This window comes from Lagopus leucura, unplaced genomic scaffold (assembly GCF_019238085.1).
Source record: "Lagopus leucura isolate 7727_CA_CO unplaced genomic scaffold, USGS_WTPT01 Super-Scaffold_100083, whole genome shotgun sequence".
NCBI lineage: Eukaryota > Metazoa > Chordata > Aves > Galliformes > Phasianidae > Lagopus > Lagopus leucura.
This window is the reverse complement of record NW_024962318.1, coordinates 168835-181312: the sequence shown is the minus strand read 5'-3', so window position 1 is coordinate 181312 and position 12478 is coordinate 168835. Positions and strand designations below refer to the sequence as shown.

Below are 12478 nucleotides of genomic sequence, written 5' to 3'. Positions count from 1 at the left end.
CCTGTTGGTGGTCTCCTTGGTGGTGGTGGTGGACCTGTTGGTGGTCTCCTTGGTGGTGGTGGTGGACCTGTTGGTGGTCTCCTTGGTGGTGATGGTCTTGTGGGCGGTCTCCTTGGCGGTGGTCTCCTTGGAGGAACTGGCAACCAGGGTCAAGGCTCACTTCTTGGAGGAGGTCTCCTCGGCAAGGATGGTCTGCTGGGCACCGTGCAAGGACTCACAGGGTGAGTGAGAGTGGTAGATGTGTTCCCGAGCAGCGCTCCATCATTGGCCATGCCTGTGGTCTGGACAACATGGCGCTTACCTTCTCCTCTTAGGGCGAGTTCATAAATGAGGGTTGAGAAGTTGGGAGCTTCTGCCACGAGGCTGCATGTGCTTATCATGAGCTGGCCCTGGCTAAAAGGGAGCCCTATGTCCCAGGGTGCAGGGGACCCCAAGGTCACAACTGTGTGACCACAGCACTGGGGACCGAGAGGATCCCAGGGAAGTAAGAAGTAGCAAATATGTCATTTACTGCCCTTCCTTGTTCCAACTCCAGGCTGAGAATTGTGAACATCACTCTCCCCAAAATAACTCTGCGCTTCCTGCCAGGCGTTGGTCTCCAGCTGAATATCTACACCCAGCTGCTGATAGACGGCAATGGGTAAGGAGCATTCACTGGGGGCACAGCTCAGAGCAGAGGCTGCACCATCTTGTAGCAAAGCAGATGGCTAGAAAACCCTCTGAGATGTGCTCCCTTGGGCTGTGCAGAGCCGTGGGCAGTCTGCTCCAGCTCCAGGTGGAAGCAAACATCACTGCAAGAGTGCGGCTGGCCCAGGACAAGTCGGGGGCTCTCAGGCTGGTGGTTGAAGACTGCAAGACCCTTCTTGGAGACATCAATATCCGTGTGGGGTAGGTCTGTAGGGGAGTTTTGGGTGATATTTAGGCACTGATGTACAACCCCGCATGGTGCAAGCAGTGCCTCTTGTTCAAAGTACACTTATTTTTCAGCTGCTCACCATCATCCCATTTTGTTTCCTATTTTCCTGTTACCCAGACCCAAAGTGCCACTTGTGGAAAAAACCCTAAAGAGCGTCCTTGGGAACGTGCTGCCCAGGCTGGTAAGTCTGAGTGAGGAGCGTCACCGTTGTGGGTGGCAGGGCTGTTTGCACAGCTGCAGGCTCACCTGGGACACCCAGCCCCATTGCCTCCATGGCCCTGGAACATGAGCAAAGTGTTCATGTGATGGCCTCTGTGCACCCATGGCAGGGGCAATGCTGAGCCCTGCACCAGACCCAAATCCCAGTGCAAGCAGGAGGGTGTGACGTGCCCCCAGCCCTGGTGACACCATGCAGCCATGCTGCTGTGTGCTGGGGCCCCTGACAACTCTCTGCCTCCCCAGCTGTGCCCTGTCGTTGACACCGTGCTGGGCGTCGTGAACTCATTGCTGGGATCTGTCACCTGTAAGTGCTGGTAGCCCCCTCCTGTCCATGTGCCCCACTGAGCTCTGCCCTGCACTTAGCAGTTTTTGCTGCAGAACAGTGCCATAACCCCTTGTCTGGCTGGGCTGGCTGCAACCAGGGGCTGCCTACAGAACGGGGTCTTTGGAAACCACAGTACTTGTGGGCAGCTCATCCTTGCAGGTTAGAAGATCTCCTCCCTGTGTCTTGCAGCTGTGCTCCCTCTGGGAGCTCTGGGAAACCTCCAGTACACTCTGTCCTCCCTTCCCATCATTGGTGACAAGTCCATCCAGCTGGATCTGAACGTAAGTGCTGCCTTTGAGTTTTTGGGTTTGGGTAACTGACCTCCATGGGTTGGCTGCTTGTAAAGGAGTGCTGGTCCCCAGCTCTATGGCAGGGTGTTCACAGTGCAGCACAGCCCAGCCAGCTCCGTGCTCCTGCCACTGCTGGGTCTGTGTCTGTTCCATATTTGCTAATCCTTGAGGGCAGCATGAGTCAGACCGGCTGGACGCTGGCTAATTAAGTGTGATTGCAGCACTCACGGTGTCGTTCATTAGAAAAGCCCCGTGTTAGCATTTTGTACAAGAGCAATGGGTCGCCATTTATGCAAAGGTTCCATTTGTAAGTGGTTTGTAAAAGTTGGGTGTGTAATTAATGGGGATTATAATTGCACAAGAAGGATTGTCAGTGTCTCTTACTGATCACAGTGCTTTACACAGAGAGCTGCAGCGAATGCAATCACTGCCTGTGCCAAAGCAGTAGAAACCAGCAGTGCATTGATTATTGGGGGGCTGATTAATGACACGGGTGGCACCGCTCGTGTCAACCTCCTGCTCTGCTCTGTCCCTGCAGCTCCTCCTCAGGGACGCTGAGGGCAATGTGGTGGAGCCAGCAGGAGGTCTGTCAGTGCCTGTCACTCTGCCACCGGCCGCAGGTCCTGGGACACAGCTGGGGCTGTCGCAGGGCGTGCTGAGTGCTGTGCTGGCATTGGCACAGCGGCAGGGAGCCTTCAGCATGGACATCTCCAGCTCGGCGGTGGGTTGGGGCTGGGATCAGGGGTGCTCCCACCGCCCCCCGCTTGGACTGACCCCATCACCGCTCCTACAGGTGCCCAACAGCATCCCACTGACCACCTCAGCCCTGCTCTCAGCCTTCCCCCAGGTCAGCCCCCTTTGTAGTATCAGTGATGTTTGTGTTTCTGAAGCCCAAATCCCAGCCGTGCCAAGGCTCTGATGGCATCTCTCCCTCCAGCTCAGCACCGTATTGCCTGGGTCGCTGCCGCTGGCACTGCGTGTGCGCCTGGCTGACACACCTGTGGTGGCCCTGAGGGACGGGAAGGCCACTGCCACTCTGCGAGCAGCCATCGATGTCCTTGCACAGCGCCCTGGCTTCCCCCCGCAGACCCTCTTCAGCCTGGACTCGGTGAGTGCCCTGAGCCATTGCCTCCCTTGCACGTTGGCAATGCGCTGCCTGGTCCCACTGTTGTGCCCATAACCACGCAGGTGAAACTTTTGGGGAATAATTCCCAATCGTGGGGGGGATATCTGTGATGCCACCTGTCCAAAAGATGTTATTTCTAAGCACAGACAGGTGTGTTTTTCACGGCCTGAGTTACTTCCAAATATTCCGGCTTTTATCTGGGAGGAAATAACTCCTTTTCTTCTATTGTCACAATGGCAGGACATCGTTCTGGACATCACCCCGTCTGTCTCCGGCGGCCGTCTGCACACCGCTCTGGCTGTGGACAGGTAGAGCCCTGCTGGGGGCACAGAGGCTGGGTCTGAGCATGGGTAATGGGGCTGTGATGTGGGTGTGAAGAGCTCAGAGCTGCCCCAGAGGAAGAGCTCGCCTGAAGTCAGGAGAGTCTTTTGAAGAAATTGAGTTGTTTTCACTCTACCTTTGCATGGTTAGAAAAAATTCTGGACTGAAAGGGGTGTGAGCACTGCTCAGAGCACTCAGTGGCAGCCGTTCCGGTGGCACTCCTCCTTGTTTTTATCTTTTGCAGAATAAATCTCAGACTGGCATCCTCGCGGCTCGGCTCCATCAATGTAAGTACAGGGTGCAGAGCTCAGCTCTCCCCAGCACAGTCACTCTGGCACTAACTCATACCTCCTCCCACCACAGGTCTCCCAATTGGAAGGATGGGTGAAGGACATCCTTGCAGCTGCATACGTGCCTGCCATCAACAGTACGGCAGGGGTGAATCCCCCTTCCATGCCCAGCCTGTAGCCCCCTCCCCAGCTGGCACTTCTGGGGTTTCATCTCTGATGAGCTGCTCTCTTGGCCTTGCAGATGCTGTGGGTATGGGGATCCCGCTGCCCAACATCCTCAACACCAACCTCGAGAATGGCCAGGTGGACGTGGCTGACGTAAGACTCACATTTGTGCTGGCCCCATCCTGAGGAGCTGCTGTTCCTCCTACAGGGCTTCTCTGTGCAAAGATGCACTGGTCAGGTGTAGAGAAGAGCTGGGGATACCCAAGGGAGAAAACTGAGTCATTTTTGTCCTTCTTCCTGGCAGAACACTTTTGTGATCAACCAGAGCAGAGAGCTCTGAAACCAGCTCATACCAGAGGAGCCTCCACTTCACTCCTGGGGTGAGACAGACGATTCCCCACAGAGCCCTGGCCATCCCCAATTGCTTTGTTTTTATTTTCTCCTGAGCACCATTTCAGGTTATCACCGCGGCCCCAGACAGAGGGCTGCTTCTGCTCTGTCCATCCTGTTGCAGCCCAAACTGCTGTATGGAGACGCTGCTCAGCTGCTGGATGTCAGGGGGGACTTTTTGTGGCCAATTCTAACACCCAAAGTCTGGAATCGCAGCTGTTGTTTAGGCACCAGCGTTGCTCTCAAATTGCTCTTTCAATAAAATCCTTCACTGCGTCAATATTTCTTCCTGAATATTCATTGGATGTGTCTCCAGCTGCCAGAGCCCATTAGTCTCTGCAGTGCCCTGCGCCATACGGCCACGGAAAAGCAAAGTGGTTTGAAGTGGGGGCCTTGCCCATGGCAAAGAGTTTGGTAAGCTGGCACCTTGGGGAGCACGTTCCTGAAGCTCAGGGCTGTGAGCAGAGGCAAGGAACAGGGCTTGAACCTTGATGGCAGAATAGGAGCAGAGCAGGTGGGCTGGGAAGGAGCACCACTCACAAAGGCTCCTTTGCCTTTGGAGCCGGACACGAGCTGAGCTCTGCGTTCCCACTGCTTTTGTTTCTGGATGTATTTTGCCACCGTTACGTAAGATGCACTGGGTAGCTTTAGCTGGGCTCTGAGCAATGTATTTTATCTTGGGAAGGCATTAGCCTTCCAAGGCACCAGGACAAAAGAACTCCTGTGATCTGCGGGCTGACACCCAACCCGTGCTTCTCAGGGCTTTCCTGTGGTTGCAGAAATGTGTTCAGGGCTGGGGCAGCTGCACGGGTTGGGAGGGTAATCCTGGGGAGCTGCTTCTCAGGTTGAGCAATAAAGGAGCTGAAATGTCTCCCAGGGCTTGTCTGGCTCCTATCCATGTACTTGCTGGAAAGCTGGGCAGGGCTTGAAAAATCACCCACAGGTGTGCATGGTTTGTGTCTGTATCCTGGTGCAGATGTTGGCTGAATGTGCCCACACAGCCATGGAACGGAATGGTTTTCCAGCATCTCCTGTGGGCCTGGTGGCAGCTTTGTGCTCCTGAGGTTCAGGGATTTCGTCCCTTCCTCTGAGCTCTTGGCAAACAGCACTGCTGATAAGGGGGGATCCAGTGACCTATTGCACAATACTCAGCCCCAGTGCACAAATCCTTGTTTATACTGGAATATAGGAAAACCGCAAATGCTCCTGGATGGGCACAACCCACCAGTCCACCTTTATGTAACTCTAGGCATCCCTGCATCAGTTTTGCTATATAAGAACCCCCCTGTTCCTCACAGGGAGGAGGTGACAGGTGGCTGAGCTACAAGGTCTCCCGCAGGCCAGGAGTGGAGACAGGATAGGGCCAGGTAACAGTGGTGCAGCTGGGGTGCAGATCTTTACCACCTGCCTTATGCTGTGCTCTGATGAGTGAGAAAAACAACACAAACATGGGGAAGCTACCAGTCATGGCAGAAATGTAGGTAAGTGATTCTGGTTCAGCTGAAAACTCAGACAAGAGGATACGAAGTAGAGCTGAAAGGCTGTATTGCAGTGCAGTGAGTTTGCACATGGAGTGGGGGTCAGCAGGGGAAGCTCAGAGCAATCTCTGGGTTATGGGTAATGATTTTGAACAGCAAGTTTAAACTCGTGTCACAGCGACCGGAGATGGAAAGGAGTGAGTTGCTTGGCTGCGTGTGAGTGGCAGCAAGCACACAGGTGTTGTGGCTGTGCAGCAATCCTGCCTGCAGACATGCCTACGGGGGCCCTCCCTCTTTATACCCTTTTTCACAGTGCATCCAAATCCGTTTGCTGTATGGGGCTCAAACACACAAAGGCTTTTGGTTCTCCTAAAGATTTGCTGTTCACTCAAAAATGTGTGCCTTGCTCAGAACCCCTCAGGGGTTCCTCTCCTCCCAGTTTCCCTCCCCAGGTTGCTGTTGGTGTCTCGGTGCCAGCAGTGCGAGCTGTCCCCTGCACCCCCATCCTGCCACACCAGAGGACACCATGCTGACAGCTCTGAGCATCGCTGTGCTCTGTGCCCTGCTGTCCCCAGCCCTCAGCCAGCTGCCAACAGATGCTGTTCTCCGCCTCAACAAAGGTGTTCTGAGTGATGGTGAGTGTGATAGCAGGATCCTCGGTCTGAGGTGCTGTGCAGCCCAGCGAGGCTGGACAGGGAGGGGGTTGGCATTAGGGTGAAGGAGCCTGAAGGTTGCATGCATACTTTCTCCTCAGATTGAATCCTGACTCTTTCTTTTGGAAATTTCAAGTAGCCAGGCTTCCAGAATTACTCCCATATGAGAGGGACAAAGCAGTGATGCTGCTTCTCTAGGGGCTGCACCTCCTGGGGGCTGCTCCTCTGCAGAGATGTGAGCCCTTTGCCTAAGTGTTTGCTACCATGTCAGGCTCTTCACTATGCCAGGCCCCTCGCTGTCCCACCTTCACATTCCCCTGGGCACTGTGCTCCTGCCCCAGTATCTACATGGTACCTGAGCCCTTTTCCTGGGCTGGGCACAAATATCACAGTGCAGGCAGTGACCAGGATGGAGAGCACAAACCTCTCCATGACCCACACCAAGACCCCGTGTGCTCATCCCAGTATGGCTCTCCAGCTCTTGCAGGTTCCCTGCAACGCGGAGCAGTCCTGCAAGGAGCCCTCGGAGATCTGCCCATCAGCAGCATGGATGGAAGCAGAGCACTGCAGGACGGCCATGGCGGGGGCCTCCTGGGTGGCGGGGGGCTGCTTGGCGGCCTGCTGGGTGGCGGGGGGCTGCTGGGGGGGCTGACAGGCAGTGGGGGGCTGCTTGGGGGACTGACGGGTGGCCTGCTGGGTGGAGGTGATGGTGCTGGTGCTGATCTCCTTGGTGGAGGGCGTGATGCAGGTGGCGGTCTCCGTGGCAATGGGGATGATTCCTGGGTGGCCTCCCGCAGCCGTCCCCCTCCCAGAAGCTGGTCTGTTCCCAGGGGGTCCCTTCCTGTGGATGTGCCGGGTGCAGCAGAGGGGCAGAGGGCTCTGCTGGGTGATGGAGGCCCCTCTGGCTCAGCTGGGCTCCTCGGAGGAGGCTTGCTGGGTGTCCTTGGGGACGGAGGCCTGCTCAGCACAGTACAGGGGCTCACGGGGTAAGTGTGGCTCCTGGCAGAGCTCTGAGTGCTGTTGGGTGCAGAAGCTCAGGTGTGGTCGGGTGGTGATGGTCCAGTGTTGGTGCTGCCTGCGATGCCCCTGGGTTGGCACTGAGGCTGCATAAGGACCTCTCAGAGGTGCAAGGGTTTGGAGCCTGGAGCTGCTTCCCATAGGGGGAGCTCAGAGCCGTGCATTGCTTCCAACCCGCTGCTGGGCTGTCGGCAGATTTCCTGCTTTAACTCTTGAAGCCCAGCAGAAGCACAAAGACAAGCAATCATAAGGCAGCCAGAGCACAGATTCTGATAAAACAGGAAAACAGCTGAGAAAATGGGGTCCCCTTGCTGTCCACGCAGGCTGAGGATTGTGGAGCTGACTCTGCCCAGGGTGTCCCTACGGCTCCTGCCCGGCATCGGCCTCCACCTCAACCTTTACACGCGGGTGGCCCTCAATGGCAGAAGGTGGGTCTGGCTGTGCCCCACTGCCCTGCGAGCCTGGCTGCCAGGGGATGGAGGGCTGAGCTGCTCCTGCTCCCCCTCACAGCCTCCTGGGTCTGCTGGACATTGCCGTGGAAGTGAACATCACCTCGCAGGTCCGGCTGACCATGGACGGCAGTGGCTCCCCCAAACTGGTGGTGGAAAAATGCAACACGCTCCTCGGGGGCATTGAAGTCAGACTGCTGAGAGGGTGCGTGACATTCGGAGGGACGCTTCTGTCCCTTGTGCTGTGTTTGAGATCATTCCGCCCGAGATCGCGTGGGGTCCTCTGAGGTGTAACCATTTGTCACGTGAAGCACAAAAAGCTCTCGGGCTGAAGCTGCTGCTGCTCATTTAAGGAGCCTATATACCAGCAGATAAAAGGCAGCACTAAATTTCCCACTGGCTATTTTGGGATGCCAATTAGACTTATCTCATGCAAAATCCAAGCATAACAGTGCACTCTGCTGCTGCAATTGCCTTTCTCCAGGAGGTCTGCTCTGCACTCATTTCACAGGGAATTGTTTAAAACTCATTTACCTTGCAGCAGGTTTGTTTTTTTTTTTTTTCTTTCTTTTTTTTTTTTTTCATGGAGATCCTTTGTTTTTCCACAGCCTGCTCCCAATTGTGGATAATTTATTGGCTAGTGTCCTAAACAGGCTTCTGCCTAATCTGGTAAGATGGAAGGAAAAACCTTCATGGTGCAGCTCTGCATCAGCCAAGCCAGAGCCAGTTGGTACACCTGATGTGGGACTGTAGGGCTGTGCCCAGCTCTAAGCAGCTTCTCCTCGTCTCTCCACAGCTCTGCCCAGTACTTGATGTTGCCCTGGGACTTGTCAATGATCAGCTGGGGCTGGTCAACTGTAAGTAGTGGAGCCCCTCACTCTGCCTTTCCCTTGGGTCGTGCTGGGTGCATTGAGGCTGTGATGCTGCAGCCCCTCTGCCAGCAGCAGGGAGCTTTCAGATCCAGGCAGAGCCTGCTTGGGGCGAGCTCTGTGCTGCAGAGCTGCAGCAGCCACCGAACCACATCCCTTCCACCAGCACTGGTGCCACTGGGCTTACTGGGCAGTATCCAGTACACCGTGTCCAGCCTGCCACTGGTGACCGGCCAGTTCCTCGAGGTAGACCTGAATGTAAGTCCTGCACCTTCTCCTTCTGCTCTGTGATATCTCAGGGGGTTGGGTACATCTCCTGGGCTGTGCTTGTGGCCACACACGTCAGACCTGAGGGGGCTGTGAGAGGATCGCAGAGGTCCTGGCTCCATGCCCTGCTCCTGCGCTGCTATCGTCACGAGGCTCACATTTCATGAGATTCTGGAGAAGGAAATGCAATGGGATCTGACTTGGGCGTGCGTGCGGTGATTTCACATCCATGGGACATGAAGTTAACCGTAAAGGCAAATATTGCAAACCGCTGCAACCTTTTGCCTCGTGCTTCCTTCCCTGTAACTGCAGACTGTGGTCGGAGGAGTAGCAGGAGGTCTGGTCGACTACCCACTGGGAAGACCAGAAAGTGTCCCCATACCTCCACGGGTCCCCATGCCGCCTCTGCCACCGATGCCGGACACCAGCTCCTCCCAGCTGGGCCTATCTGTGAACTTCCTCAGTTCAGTGCTGGCTGCCCTGCAGAAGGAAGGAGCCCTGGATCTGGACATCTCCAACGCCGCGGTGAGCACTGGAACTGCCTGCCTCTTTCAGAGAAAGCTCAGGTCTTCAGCAAACTGCTCTCGGTTTGCAAAGCTGTTGCACCTTGTCACTGTTGATCAGGATCTCTGATCTCTGGGAGTGATGAGCCGTGTAGTTTTTGTGTATCACTCGGACAATGTAGGAGATCTCTGCTGAGAACCAGCACGCACCCATGCAACGTTTCCCCCTTTTGTCCGTGACAGTTTCCTGAGCTTCCACCACTGACAACGTCGACTCTTGGAGCCCTGGTTCCTGTGGTGAGTCCTGGTTCCACCACACACTGCAAGCATCTCAGTATGGGGAGCACCCAGAGACAGGGCAGCCCCTGCTTCATCATCTCACGTGTCTGATGGAAGAGCTTTAACTTTATTCTGAAGCCAGAAACCACAGCAGGCCACAGCTGGGTTTGTCACCTTGTCCCCTGCACCTGCCCAGTCACCGAAGTCCCTTGCAGAGCCCCACAGCCAGGACCAGACATTCCCAGCAGGGTTTGGGGCACCCCGGTGACTGAGCTCCCACCTGGCTTGAGTTCAGCTGTGAACATCCTTGAGCTGAGGCAGCGCAGGAGCAAATCCATCCCCGAGAGCAGCAAACGCTGCCCAGCAGGCAGCTGGCCCCGTCCTTACTCTATTGCTCCCAATGTGCTTGCTCTGCCTGGTCACCACAGGCTTTCTGCCCCCGGATCCTGCAGGTTCTTAAGGCGTACCCTGAGCCGTGCGAGTTGCTGCTGAAAATCACAGTTCCCAAAGCACCCGTGGTGACCTTAAAGAAAGATAAAGCTGCCATCCAGCTCAAGGCTACGGCAGAGGTGGTGGCCATCCACTCAGCTGACGTGCAGAAGCTTCTCTGCCTTCTGAATATCGTATGTACAGAGGGGCAGCTGTGCCAACGTGTGTTGGAGCCCAGCAGCGGGCAGCTGCCTCCTGCGTGGCTGACCCACACCTGTCCCCTGGCTGCAGGATGCGTCCTTGATGGCTCAGTTTGCTGTTGAGGCCAACAAACTGAAGATCAGCACCGGCCTTGAGAAGTAGGATGCTGCTCTCTGCCTCTGTTCCTGCTGGTGTGGGGTGGGATGTGATGGTAGGATGGGCCTCCGCCCTTCACTTTGCCTCTGTTTTCTTCTGCAGAACTGAGCTCTCCTTGGTGTCTTCATCCATTGGAGATTTTGATGTAAGAACACGAGCAGCCTCAGCAACGTGTGACATCGACCGCAGAGAGCAAAGTGCCCATAGGGATTGGCTGGGAGAATTAAGGGCCAATTATGCAGTGTCGTTTGTGTTGCATTTTTAATGGGACCTTTCTGTCACCTCTGCAGATGCTTTTGCTCCATGGATGGTCCATGAGCAATCTTTAGGAAAAAAAGACCGTAGACCTGTGTGGTGAAAGATAGCAATGAGACATGGGAACCATCCCACTCACTGGCACTACTTGGTGTTGGGGCACACGCAAACAAAGTTGGGATCCCCAAAGCAGTTGTGGCACCACTGCAGCACTGTGGGTTTGGTATCAGAGCTGAGGGAGCTTTAGCATGGTGCAGGGAGTGCGTTGCTCAGTTTGCACCTCCAGTTTGTAAGCAGTTTGCATGAATTGGGCGTAGAGTTGGAGCAGCAGTGTGCAAGGAGTGCCCCTACACCCCAAGGACGGGGTGAGGCATAATGGACCCCTCTCCCTGTTGTAGATCTCACTGCTGGAGACGCTGATCAACGAGGTCTTCAATACTGCCTTCCTGCCTGCCCTGAATGGTGAGAAAGCTTTGGTGCCTCATCCATCTCCAGGGAACTGAGGCACACAGTGCTGGTCGGGGGGCACAGGAGGAGGGGGGCAGGCAGGGCTGTGCTAACCATGCTGCTGTCCCACAGCTGTGCTGGGCCACGGGGTGCCACTCCCACGCCTGCTGAACATCGACTTCACCAACGCTGACATCCACGTCATCGAGGTGAGCACAGCCCTGCAGCCCCCCTACCCCCAGGCCCCACATCACACCGAGCTCTCTGCCCCACCAGGACCTCCTCGTGCTGTTGGCATGAGCCACACGTTGCCCAGCTGCCCCCAGGATGGGAGCCCAGCCTGATGCTGCCCACCAGCACTTCCCTTCACGCCAATGCAAGCAAACCAGCACCTCCGCAGAAACATCACATCTGCCTTTTGTAGCTTTGAATACAGAAGGAAACACGGGTGGTCGTTGCCTCTGAATGTTGCGTTCTGGACTCTTCCTTTTGCAGACGCTCAGCAGGATGCAGTGGGCTCTGCATTCTCACGTGGGCATGTTACACATGATGTATGTGACCCCATCCCAACCGGTCCGTGTAAAGCCTCCTCACCTGCCTACAGCACTGCCCCATTTCTGGGAAAGCCATTGAGCACTTCTGGGCTGCAGGGAGCACACTGGGACTGCTCTCACACTGCTGCCTTCCAGCCTGTGTGCTCTGCCAGCCCCAGTCCTCCCAGAGAACCCCCCAGAGCTGGCATGGGCTTTTCCTGCCATCTTTCCCATTCTTTTTCCCTTCTTAGTTCCCTCTCAAACCTCCCCAAACCGCTCAGATCTCCCTTTGGGACACAGCCACCTCCTGCTCACCTCTGGTAGCGCTTGGTTCTCCCCAAGCAGTGACAAACCCACACACCCTCTGGTTGGCAACGACCTGTTTTGATCAGCCTCTCTCAGCTGCCATGCACAGTGTGCTTGCCGGGGGCAGCCTTCCTCCTGCTGTGTGCAGACACGGGCGCTCAGTGCTGGCAGCACCTCTGGGTGTATGAGCCCTAATGGCGTTCGTTCCCTTTGATTCCTTCAGCAGCATTGAATCATTGATGAGAATTAATTTTTAAAGCCAGCAGAGCTCTTCCTTGTCAAATCCCGCGTTTATTTTCGTGCTGTTAAGTTTATTACACTGACCGAGCTGGAAGAGATAAGCGGAGCTCTTTAATTGTTCTCGTTGCCCGGGATGCAGAACAATTCTCAGCATCTCAAATCTAATCTCAGCTGTCTGCTAAACCATACCAACATTCTGCACGTGGGAGATGCTCCGCTCCGGTGTGAGTGGCACCAGCCAGGTGGGCACGGCTGACACCTGCACGGACATTTCCCTGCTGTCGCACACATTCTCTCTAAGAGCTCTTTTTAAAGACCTGAAACAGTTCTGGCATCCTCTTACCATGCTGCACA

At 55.5% G+C, this 12478-nt stretch overlaps 2 protein-coding genes across 2 annotated transcripts in view; both read left to right on the top strand.

The window, feature by feature from the left end:
* LOC122188824 (BPI fold-containing family B member 3-like) overlaps nucleotides 1-3992 on the top strand; it is a 5108-nt gene extending 1116 nt beyond the window's left edge. Inside the window, exons 3-16 of the mRNA XM_042887446.1 lie at nucleotides 1-221; nucleotides 536-640; nucleotides 748-888; nucleotides 1034-1097; nucleotides 1379-1439; nucleotides 1650-1741; nucleotides 2289-2471; nucleotides 2544-2597; nucleotides 2688-2858; nucleotides 3117-3184; nucleotides 3442-3484; nucleotides 3561-3624; nucleotides 3729-3805; nucleotides 3957-3992. The exon at nucleotides 1-221 is cut by the window's left edge and continues 338 nt beyond it. Coding sequence (XP_042743380.1) covers nucleotides 1-221; nucleotides 536-640; nucleotides 748-888; nucleotides 1034-1097; nucleotides 1379-1439; nucleotides 1650-1741; nucleotides 2289-2471; nucleotides 2544-2597; nucleotides 2688-2858; nucleotides 3117-3184; nucleotides 3442-3484; nucleotides 3561-3624; nucleotides 3729-3805; nucleotides 3957-3992 — 1380 coding nt within the window. The remainder of the gene's footprint in view (nucleotides 222-535; nucleotides 641-747; nucleotides 889-1033; nucleotides 1098-1378; nucleotides 1440-1649; nucleotides 1742-2288; nucleotides 2472-2543; nucleotides 2598-2687; nucleotides 2859-3116; nucleotides 3185-3441; nucleotides 3485-3560; nucleotides 3625-3728; nucleotides 3806-3956) is intronic.
* Nucleotides 3993-6046: 2054 nt separating this feature from the next.
* On the top strand, nucleotides 6047-11345 carry LOC122188823 (BPI fold-containing family B member 4-like). Its single transcript, XM_042887444.1, has 15 exons — nucleotides 6047-6155; nucleotides 6652-7159; nucleotides 7514-7618; nucleotides 7701-7844; nucleotides 8248-8308; nucleotides 8436-8496; nucleotides 8675-8766; nucleotides 9088-9300; nucleotides 9522-9575; nucleotides 10010-10180; nucleotides 10278-10345; nucleotides 10446-10488; nucleotides 10997-11060; nucleotides 11178-11254; nucleotides 11322-11345. The coding sequence occupies exons 1-15, from the start codon at nucleotides 6047-6049 to the stop codon at nucleotides 11343-11345; spliced, it is 1794 nt and encodes a 597-aa protein (XP_042743378.1).
* Nucleotides 11346-12478: the final 1133 nt, after the last annotated feature.